General features: G+C 51.6%; 1 protein-coding gene across 1 annotated transcript in view; it reads right to left on the bottom strand.

The window, feature by feature from the left end:
• TBCD (tubulin folding cofactor D) overlaps window positions 1–12,002 on the bottom strand; it is a 106,763-nt gene that overhangs the window by 84,467 nt on the left and 10,294 nt on the right. Inside the window, exon 7 of the mRNA XM_056115263.1 lies at window positions 7,500–7,632. Within this exon, the coding sequence (XP_055971238.1) occupies window positions 7,500–7,632 (133 nt within the window). The remainder of the gene's footprint in view (window positions 1–7,499; window positions 7,633–12,002) is intronic.

The raw sequence follows: 12,002 nt of genomic DNA, 5'->3' as shown, positions 1-12,002 counted from the left end.
GCTGTGGACAGGTGAGTGCTGAGTGCCAGGACCCCAACTCTGCTCTCGCCATCACCCATCCCCGTGGTCTGTGCCCTCCAGCCCATCTGGGCTGGAGCAGCAGCCTCCTGCCCAACAAGTATGATGAAAGTAAAGGAAGCAGACAGCCCTGAGAGCCTGGGGACCACCAGGGGCAGGGCCAGGCCACACCACCTCCTCATTCTCCTCAACGTCCATGTCCTTCCTCAGGACCTCATACTCCAGGTCAAAGTGGACAACTAACTTCACTACAGAAATGAAGGTTTCAACCCAACCAAAGGGCTGATCAGACTCAGCTAGGACTGAATGAAAACACAATTCCTGATAAAACACATAAATCACAAAGAATTAAATATACAAACAAGGAAGTACAAACTCCACACAGAAGTGCTGAACAGTCACAAGAATCACATGTTACTCTTTTTCTCCCTAGGTGGGAATTCTGGCAAAGGCCACCACACAACAGTCCAGCTATGCGTCCTGCTCAGGGCCAGCAGTATCTACAGAGACAGAGCCTGCAGTTGCGATGGCCTGTCATGCCTGGCTCGGTCCATAGAGAACACCACCCCAGGAGTGCACTGATCAGAGGGCTCCCCCTGCACACAGGAATTGGGGTCTCACTGACATGAGGGAGCCAGCTCTCAGGATAAGGACATGCTAAATACCAAACCACCAGCAGGGGCATCACCAGGCTTGACCCTCCTGAAAACAATCTTTCTTGGTCAATGTACCAAGAGCCACGAAATACTGATCCATGTCTCTTGTTTGCCTAACACAGTGGAATATGCAAGATGCAATCCCTGCCAGAGAATTCAGAAGCAAAGAACCAAAGTCAAGGCCAGATTTCTACATCACGGCCAAGAACCAAGGCTGGGCATCGGGACCAAGGTCAAGGATGGACTCCCCGCAACAGGGTCCAAGTTAAGGTTAGGCTCTTCACATGGGACCAAGGTCAAGCCTAAGTTTCTGCCCCAGGAAAGAACTGAGTGGACCGGGACACAGAGGCAACAGCAGTTCAAGGATCCACTTCTCATAAAGCTTGTCCCTAGCTCAGGAAGGGAACCTGGGCTCCCCAGCTTGCAGGCAAGGGGTACTCTGGGCCTGAGCCAAGGGCAGAGGAGGCTCCTGGCCCAGACAGAGGGCACTGTCCTCTCAGTGATCAGATGGAAGAACGAACATTGAGAAAGTCAGGGGCTGCAGGACTGAGCAGCAGAGACAGCTGAGCCCACGGCCACACCTCAGGACAGTTCCTCCCACCAATATCAGGGCCAGGCTCCCACAGCTTGAACCTGAGCTGCTGTGAGGGCAGGTGCCGGCCCTGCTGCGTCCCTGGACAGCCAGAGCCGCAGTTGAAGAATCCAGGAGGACAGAATTTTAGCACCAAGTGCCAAGTGTCCAACACTCTGAGAGCAGGAACAGACCAACATCACTCAGAAAAGAGAACCCTCTCAGTCCTGCTGGATGGTCCTCTTCCTGCGCCACTTCCTCCCATGTCTGGTTACCACATGCACAGTCCAGTTTCCCAACAACACTCAAGTGTGGAAAAGGCCCCTGGGCCCCAGATTTGCAACTAAAAAGTGCTGGGGTCTGCCCACTTGCCCTTCAGCAGTAGGAGCCTGATGCATAGACAGAGGTGCATGGTCCCCATCCTGTGTTGGGGCAGGGCCAGGCCATTCTGTGTTCCCCATTCTGCTGGGGTACACTGGCCATCATGATCAAGACGCGCAGGGGCTGGAGCAATAGCACAGCGGGTAGGGCATTTGCCTTGCACGCAGCCGACCTAGGTTCGATTCCCAGCATCCCATATGGTCCCCTGAGCACCACCAGGAGTAATTCCTGAGTGCATGAACCAGGAGTAACTCCTGTGCTTAGCCAGGTGTGACCCAAAAAGCAAAAAAAAAACCAAAAAACCAAAGAAAGACGCGCAGGCCCAACAGGAAAAGCACAGAGAAAAAGAATAGCAAGGCCAATGACAGCTCACTGCAGAGCTGGGACAGGAAAAAAGCAACAAGACTAGAACCCATTTGGGCATCCTAAGGAAGAAAGAGCCTTAGACAGGGTCAGGAGGACAGCACAGTGAGGGTGAAAGAAGCCTAGAGCTTCAGGGAGCTGTTGCGGCTGCAGGCCCAGGGAGCCTCTCTTGAGCCCTCAAACACATCTCTTCAGTTCACAGATATGGCCCCCAAACCCCTGCTTTTTACTTCCTAGGGTGGAAATGTTCAGGGGGTCCATGGACTACTCCCCAAAGCACTCTGTCCTGTAGTACTGGACAAAGAGGCGAATGCCCAGGCTACAATGTGGCACTACTCAAACCAGGGGACCAGAGGGTCATCAGGCCAACACAGCAATGCTGTAGGCCATGTATGGGTGCCTTGTGGGCACCAGGACACACTCCAGACCTCTGAGCCACCTTGCAGCCATGCAGCCATGCCAGGCCTGTGTTACGAGCTGGAAGCCACCATGAAGCAGCTCCACTCAGTCACAGCAAGTGAAAGGAAGCAGCCAAGGCTGGCAGCTCACTCCCCCCTCCCAAAAGAAGGAATGGGAGGCCTCTGTATCACAACTTCTACATGAGCACACAGGGGAGAAATATGTACACTCACGGTTCTTGCCACAGCCTGCTCCGCCCCGACCCTGCCCCAGGCACAACTATAACTAAGAGGCAAAATCTGGACAGCCTGTCCTCTGGTCAAAGGGGCCTCCAAAGAGACCATAGGGAGCTGCTCCCCAGAAACCAGAGAAAAGAAATCAAAGCCAGTATGAGAAAGCTTCTGGAAAATCAGGTGGCTCCTTTTCATCTTCAAAGAGCTTGACACACACTAATTACCCTCATGCCACCCTATGAGGTGAGGCTCGTTATTTCCGTCCACAGACAGGACCCAGGTCATGGGCACTTCACAGCCAGGCTAAGGGATGGCCCATATGAGGTCAGCCTCCCTCAAACACAGAGGGTCACAGGACAAAAGCAGCAAGGCCAGAAGGATTGTTTCTAAAACGTGCTTCCCTTCCCCCCCCTCCCCACAACCGAGCCACCCTTGTCCACCACAACGACACAGCAGAAACAGGCGCCTGACACTCCTCACCCAAACAGAAAGTCTAGGGACAATCTGGGGCAGAAGTACCCCAACTTATTATTTTACCGACTGCTCCCTCTTCAGGGGGGGAAATACACAAACACATTATTCAGTGCCCCCCTAAACATCTGCCTTCTATAAGCAAACAGAAAGAGTCCCCCAACTGCACCCAAGGCTCCTAAAGGCCCCCTCTATATCACTTTAGCATCTACTCTGGGAAACACTGGTCTAGAGAAATTGAAGGGATTGCAGGCACTTTCCAACTCTTCTAGGCTGGACTCTGATATCATGAGCTGTTGTTTTATCATTTTACAAGACATATTTCTGTCAGCAACAAAGAAAATGAGGCACTTCTCTGTGAAGGAGAGGCACAATCAGAACAGCCTGTAAACAGAAGAGCACTTTATAGTGACACCTCACACTAGTCATGGATTAAAGGGGAAAGAACTCAGTTCTAGGGACCCAAGTTCCTGCCGCCCACCAGCACCCCTGAGAGACAACAGAGAAAGCCACAGGGAGAAGCAGGTGCTGGGAATGTAGAAGCACCAAGGTGCCCCTGTCCAGTGGGGTTTCCCTCCCTCCTGCGTCTCCAACTCTCACTGTCTCACTCACTGATCCCAGCAGGAGTCAAGCAGGGCTGCTGCCACAATAAGCAAAAGGACAGAGCCTCCCGTTGCAGGTCAGTGCAACCAACTGACCAAACACTTTTCTCCCCTCCCTCAAGAGCTGAAAATCACTGGTGCACGCGAAGCACGCCGCCAGGGAAGTAAAGCCAGACCCCAGTTTCGATGGTGCTTGTTGCGAGTTCACCTGTTTCGCCTAACCCACATAATGAACAGGTGGATTAAACCCCAGCCAAGTGCATCAAAGGAAACAGATGAAATCCTCGGGCACAACACCCCTGCAGGTTTCATCACGCTCTGCGGACGCCCAGCCTCTGCCTGGCAGGTCTGACGGGCTGTGGCGAAACTGGCTCCCGCTGGCTCAGAGAGCCCAAGGCTGCCCGCCTCCCCCGCCTGGACTGCACCAATGAGACCAAACCGCTCCTTCAGAAACGCAAGGAAACAACACGTGTGATCCCAGCACAGGGAGCTTTCCTGAGGATGACCCGGAGGCCTCCTCCACCCAGAACCGCAGCGTCCCTCACACAGGTAGGAGCAGCTCTCTCCAGAGAGGGCTGAGCCGCAGGCCAAGCCCAGTGCCCTTCACTGCCAATGAGCATTTGCTCACCAGGCAGCTTCCGGTGAGGGTGGGGGCCACACCCAGAGGGCTCAGCCTTTTAAACCTCTGGTAAAATCAAGCTTTCATCCTCAGCAAACTCTCCTCCAAGTGTGGCACGTGGAGCGTCCAAATGATAAACACCCCCTCACTCTCTGGGTGTTCTGGGAACAGGTCCTGAACCCAATCCCAACTCTCGTAGTGTGAACTGCCAGGGGGCACCTTGGACTACTGTACCAAGAGTGACCCCCCTGGGAAGAGGAGAGAAGAACTTGGGAATGATCTAGAGAGAGGCAGCAGGTGATCCCAAATGCTTTACAGGAGAGGGGGACTGGACCAACAGAGCCCCATGGCCATCTCAATGCCACACCTTCTCACAGGTGCCTGAGTGGTTCAACTGGCTCCAGTCCACAGCCAACATGGAACACAGAGATGCCTCCCTGAGGGGCCACAGGAGACTAGCGAGCCTATCAGTAGTGCAGCTGCCTGAGTGAATGCACAGGTCTGAATCTGGTCCAGAACCCCCACTCCTCCAAGGCAGAGCACACACCAGCACACACCCTGCTAGACAGAAGGAATGATCACCCGTCAGACTCCTGCAATTCTCTATGACCAACACTTCCCATGGAATTCGTGGCAAAAAAATAAAGAGGAGGATCAGGATTAGAAAGATAGTACAGAGGGAAACGTGTTCACCCTACAAAGCAACCAATCCCAGTTCAATACCTGACACCAAATATGGGCAGCCCTGCCAGGAATGATCCCTGAGCACAGAGCCTGAGCACTGCTGGGTGCGGCCCAAGACCTAAAAGAAAAGAGGGGGCTTGGGATTTGCTTATTCCCAATCTTCAAGATAAACCATCTTCACTTCTACCCTCCATCACCAAAACCACCTAGAACACACATATAATCTGGGTCCAGGTGTGGGTGGCTGCCAGGCACCTCCAAGGGTAGCCACACCCTGCCCTGACCACGCTCTGGCCCCCATCACAGCAAGGAAACCAAACTCACAAACACTCTAGCACCACCCCACAAAGGAGGAGCACAGAGCCCCAAGGGCAGCTCACCCAGCCACGTTTTAAATCATTGTTACATGCCCAAGGGAATTAAAAATAAGCTCAAAACATACAGGAAAGTCTAGGTTAGCATTATTCATAAATAGGGACACCCACAGAATGGAATGTTACTTGGCTGCAAGCAAGATGAAGCCCTGACGCAGCCACCATGTGGAGGCGCTTGTAAACATAGTGCCCAGTGAGAGGCCAGCCAACCACAAAGGTCATAGAACATGACTCCTCTGAAAGGGGGCATCCTGGGCAGGAGACAGGACCACGGGGAAGGCGCTTGTCTTGTATGCAGCTGACCCAGGTTTAATCCCCAGGATCACATGTGGTCTCCCAACCCCCGCCAGGAGTGCTCTCTCAGCACAGGGCCAAGAGCAAGCTTTGAGCATAACCAGGTGTGGTCCAAAAACCAAAGATGATAAAAAAACGAAACAAACATCCAGACTGAGGAAATCCAGGATGAGAAGATTAATGGACACGAGGGCTGGTGGGGAATACACAGGTGCAAACAGAATCTCTTTGAGAAATCATGAGTACATTATGGAACTGTAACATGGGGGTGGCTGTACAATACTGTGCTCATGCAGAATAATCACTGACCAGTATACTTTCTCTTTGTGGGCCACTCCTGGCAGGGCCAGGGATGGAACTAAGGACTCCAGCATACAAAGCTTAAGTTCAACCCACTGAGCACCTCCTCAACCCTCACTCACCACCTTTAGTTACGGAACAGAAGCACGAATCACTTAAGAGCGCAGCAGTTTCCAGGGCTCTTTTTATTTATTTATTTATTATTTTTATTTATTTTTTTTGCTTTTTGGGTCACACCCAGAGATGCTCAGAAGTTACTCCTGGCTCTGCACCCAGGAATCACTCCTGGCGGTGCCTGGGGAACCATATGGGGTGCTGGGGATCGAACCTGGGTGTGCTATAGCTCCAGCCCCAGGGCTCTTTTTAAAAGTGTTGAAATAGTCATCATCTGAAGACAAGGGCAATGTGAAAGAGAAGGAACAAAACAGAACATTCCAAGAGAGCTGCCCAAGGGCTCCAAGGCTGTGAAGCCTCCTCTCTTGTGGACTCTCCCTTTCACTGGAATGGCAGTGCAGAGACAAGCATGCAGAGGAGAGTAGACCAGAGAGGACAGATGCAGGGCCAGGCAGCATGGCGGTTGGGTGTCTGAATGTGTGTGTGCATGTGGGCAGCTACCAGGCATCTCCAAGGGCAGCCACATGCTGCCCTGACCACCCCATGGTGTGTATGTGTATGTGTGTGTGGGCTCGTGCATGTGCATCAGACAGCATACAGAGCAGCCTACAGGGTGGTAGAGGGGTGTGTGTGTGTGTGTGTGTGTGTGTGTGTGTGTATCTGTGTTTATGTACAGGGCCAAGCAGTACACAGAATGATATTGGGGTATGTGTGTGCCAGGCAGCATATGGGGTAGTAGGGGTGTGTGTCTGTGTGTATACACGCCAAACAGAAATCAGAATAGGAGAGTTGTGTGTGTACGCCAATAGAGTGGTAGAGGAGTATGTGTATGTGTATGCAGGGCCAAGTAGCACAGAAGTGGTTGAGGGTAAGTATGTAGTAGGGGGAGGGGAAGGACAGGGACAGGGTGAGGGGTGTCAGACAGCACATAGGATAGTATGGGGGTGGTGCGTGAGAAGGGCCAGGCAGTACAAAGGGTGGTAGGGGGGTGTGGGTGTGGGGGAGTGTGCCAGGAAACACATGGAGTGGTTGTGGGGGTGTGGAGGGGTGTGTGTATATGCCTGTACCAAGTCCATGCTTACCGACACTGTTCAGATCATCCTGATCAGAATATCTGGACAGAATCAGCTTCCACGCCATCAGCCTACTTCCTAAGAGCTGGTTACTAAGACAGCAGCTAACACTAGGCAGCAAGAAGCCGGAGGACACACCCCCAGCCTGCCACCTCTCAGGCTTTTGGCTTCAAGGACACCACTGCCTCCTGGTGGTGATGGCCAAGAATGGCTCAAACGCCCTGTGGCTCCTTTTGTCCTCACTTTTCACTGAGTTTTTGCCCCTTCATGGACACAAAGGATACCTGTCTGTCATTCTAACAGCCCCTCATACAGACTGCCGATACTAATAGTGGGGGCACTCTTACCAGGGCCTGCAGCATTCCGTCCATGGTGATGACGCCAATCATGGTCTGGAAGGAAGAGTGGGCCAAAGTACACAGACTCCAGTCCAAGAAGTGCTCCATCTTCTTCTGCTTGACGTCAGGCCGTGTAACAAACCTGCCGGGGGTCAAGGAAGGTGAAAGTTCCACAGAGGCCCTCCAGAGCAGAGACCAGCCACGCTTTAGGGAAGTCTCACACCAGGAAGCCTGTTCTCCACACTAGGATGCCCCAACACCTCCAACCACAGGCTTCAAGCCCTCCCACCACAAGCTCCTAAGCGTGCCCACTCCTCGGGCCTGGACCCCCTCAACCTGAGGCAACAGCCCAGAACCCCACCAAGACCCATGATTCAAGCAGACTTGGAAACCTACAGCCACAGCATCCACAGCCCACATGCAAGGTCTGCCCTGCACTACAGGGCCTCACTCTACACATACCCACACTGCAGGCAGACACACACAACGGCACGCATTAAACAGACAAACACACAATGTACAACAAATGTACTGAATAAATCGACACATGCGCTGCACAGATACACACTACATGGACAAACACTACACAAACAATCACCGCATGGACACACACACACACTGCATAGACACATATACGCGAACTGCATGGACACACACTGCAGAACCTACACACATGCACCACATGAACAAATACACATGAACTGCATGGACAAATGCATAGCACAAATGGACACACAGTATGTGGACTGACACAGATGCACTACACAAATGCACACTACACAGATAGACACAACGCATAGACAGACACACTGTACAGATGGACACACATGCACTCCATAGACAAACACTGCATGGAGAGGCACAACACAGTATGGACACTACACAAACATGCACATTGCATGGACACATTTATATGCACTGCATGGACAGATCAATAATAAATATGCACTGCATGGACGAAGGAACACACACTGCATGGATAAACACATATGCACTGCATGAATGTACACACACTGCATGAACAGACACATACTGCATGGACGGAAACACACACTGCACCGACAGAGCATTGAGAGACAGACTTGCACACTGCACGGACAGACACACATGCACACACACCTCACAGACCTTTACTGGAGTTCACAAGTTCCCCAAAGGTATTCCACTCTGCACTCCCTGGAAGCCCAGGAGAGTCTACAGGTTCCCCCGATCTCCCAACTCAGGGCCCACACTGAGTTCTCCCTCCCGAGTAACTGAACCAAGCATGATCATCACACCTAACAGTGCAGTGCTCAGCTGATGATGCAGTTTCCTGAACAGAAACACAGAAAATCTGCCAGGGGCATGAAGAAAGCAGCTGGCAGGGAAGGAGGGAGTGGGGCAGCACTCTCACAGAAAGGTGCCCAGCCCTGCATCTGAAGGTTGGGAGGCCACTAAACCCAGAGCAAAAAGCTGCTGCCTGACACAAGACCATGGCCAGGGCACAAGAGCCAGCGATGAGTGGATTCCCTCCTCCCAGTATGTAGAGCTCAACAAAGTGACAGCTAGGGACAGGCTGCGCAGGGCCAATGGCAGTTCATATGGGTATGACACTGAGCAGAGCCTCAGAGCAGTCAGCTCCAAAGTGAGGGCAGAAGGGAAAGACAGAGCCGAAGATACATACCTAGGAGATGCCTACCTCCAACCCAACTTGCCACCACCCTGCCACCAGGGCCACAGCTAACTGCTGGGTCCCAAGACTGAAGGGGTGCAGTATCATTGGAGCACCTGAGGAAAAACTGCACACGCACACTCTCACAGCCACAAGCACAAGAAATGCTCCAATACTGCCAATGGTCCTTCCAGTCTGTAACATGCCCTCAGTGGCCCAGAACAGTGCCCAAGCCCCTCCATATCTCCCATGTCAGCAGTGACCCCCTAGGCTGACAGCCTCAGCCACTGGCCTGCTGGCTGCTGACAAAAGCTCTCGGGGAGAAGTAGTTCCAAGCTGAGAAGTCCTGGATTCAACCCTGGAACTGCATGGCCCCCCAGAACTGCTGGAAGTGAACCCTGCAATAACAACAAACATGCTTCATCTTCCTGCCCACAAGGAGTACACCAGGAGTCCTTGACCACAAGGAACTCTGCAGGTCAAAGTCATGGCAACAAAGGAGAACAGGCATCCTCCCAGGGCAGGATCAGCAGTCAAGAAGTTGGTTTAATTCATTCAGCCTAATAAATGGCTAAATAAATAGCAATACTCCTACATTTAAAAAAAAAAGTTGGTGTAGGTTTTCAGAGAACGTGAGACTCGGGGCAACGACTTGAGAGGGACAGGCAGTAAGTCCTGTCTCCTTTACCTCAACCCTGCCAGGGAGACAATACGGAAGGGAAGACACAATCCTTACATGCTGCCCACCCAGGTCCAATCCCCAGCACCACATACCTGACCCCAGCACTGCTGCCAGCAGGTCAACCTGGACTCATGGGATGAGTACATCAGCAGCCTACTGGTTCCTTCAGGCTTCCTGATACCCCCAACTCACCGCTGTGCCTCTGGCCAGACTCCAGCAACTCAGAACAATGTTTCCCAAGAAATTAAACTGCCAGAAGTTAGATATGTGGGAGCCATACCCACAAACCACCTCTGGCTCAGCCATACAAGCTCATTTATTGGCCTTGCTTCAGAGACCCATAAACAAATCTCAAGAGAGATCAAAAGCCACAGTCAATCTCGGGTCCACGCAAGGTTGAACAGAACAGAGTACACTGGAGAAGGGTTGGTTAGCCCAGAGCCCTCCCAAACTCAGGCTCCAGGAGCCACTTGCTCCCGAGATACTAACTTGCTGAAAATTCAGTTTATGGGTTTTGTGACTGAAATCTCTAGGTATTCTCAGGGCCGGGATGGGCAACCTTCCCGCATTTCCCCATACTTCCAGAACCCCTGACAGTCATATCCACAGCCCAAAGCCACCACCCAGTTAAAAACAGCTACTCCAGTTATACCCTCTGGAGCTGATAAAAATACTGGGCTGGAGCGATAGCACAGCGGGTAGGGCGTCTGTCTTGCACGCAGCCAACATGGCCGAGCCGAGTTCGATTCCTCCGCTCCTCTCGGAGAGCCCGGCAAGCTACCGAGAGTATTCGATATGCCAGACACAGTAACAACAAAGTCTCCAATGGAGACGTTACTGGGCCCGCTCGAGCAAATCGATGATCAACGGGAGGGCCGATAAAAATACCAAATGCCCTGAACAAACACAATGACCTCCTAGTACCTGTATTGAAACCATAATGCACAAAAGGGGGGGGGGGGGAGAGAAAAAGAAAAAAGGTGTTTACCATAGAGGCAGCTGAGGTGGGGAGGATAGAAGAGATAGGAGGGAAACTGGGGACATTGGTGGTGGGAAATGTGCACTAGTGGAGGGATGGGTGTTGGAACACTGTATGATTGAAACCCAATCATGGATAGCTTTGTGATAGTCTATCTCAGTGATTTAATAAAAAATAAAAGTAAAATAAATAAAATAAGGATAACTACTTGCATGTGGCTGACCTGGGTTCAAGCCCCAGCATCCCATATGGTCCCCCAAGCACTGCCACGAGTAATTCCTTAGTGCAAAGCCAGGAATAATCCCTGAGCATTGCTGGTTATTACCTAAATAAATAAAGATAACTAGAGGTCAAAGCAATAGTACATCAGGGAAGAAACTTGTACTGCACGTGGCCAACTTGGGCAATCCCCGGTAATGCCAGCGTGATCTCTGAGCACTGAGCCAGAAGTAAGCCCTGAGTACTGTCAGGTGTGGTTCAAAAATTAAGGGAAAAAAAAAGAAAGAGGGGTTTAGAGAAGTAGTATAGCATATAGGGTGGTTGCCTTGCACACACTGAACTGAATTCAATTCCCGGCATCCCATATGGTTCCCCAACCACCGAAGGAATAATTCCTGAGTGCAGATCCAAGAATAACCCCTGAGCATCACCAGGGAATAAGGAAGGAATTTATCACAGAAGGAAGGGAGGAAGGGAGGGAGGGAAGGAGAGAGGGAGAAAAACTAAAGATCAGAGAAGTAGTTCAGCAGTAAAGCACTTGCCTTGTGTGTGTTAGGCCCTGGGTTCAATACCTGACATTGTGAGAAAAAATAATAAAATTAAAAATACCTAGGGGAAAAATACCATCTCCACATTAAAATAAAAAAAAATTCATCCAGACTGAGGGACAGTATGGGCTCAGAGCACCTGCCATGCGACTGTGTGAGCTCAAATCCCCATGAGTGTTCCACATATATCGAATAAGACCCTTTCAGCCCCCTGCAGCAATAGGTGTCTAAGCACCACAGGAGGGTGTATGGCCTGATGAGCATCACAGTCAGGAAGAGTGACCTCTGGCAAGCATGTGTGGGCAGCCAGCCAGGAATTGTCCCAACTAAGATTGGGAGCACAGAGAATACAAGCACCAACACAACAGTACAACCAAAGAAGGTACAGACCTGGCAAGCACTGCAGCCAGGAGCACAAGACCATGACCTGCTG

The sequence above is a fragment of the Sorex fumeus genome, unplaced genomic scaffold (assembly GCF_029834395.1).
Source record: "Sorex fumeus unplaced genomic scaffold, SorFum_2.1 ptg000029l, whole genome shotgun sequence".
In the NCBI taxonomy this organism is placed as follows: domain Eukaryota; kingdom Metazoa; phylum Chordata; class Mammalia; order Eulipotyphla; family Soricidae; genus Sorex; species Sorex fumeus.
The sequence above is the reverse complement of the archived record's forward strand: the minus strand, read 5'-3'. Positions and strand labels throughout refer to the sequence as shown.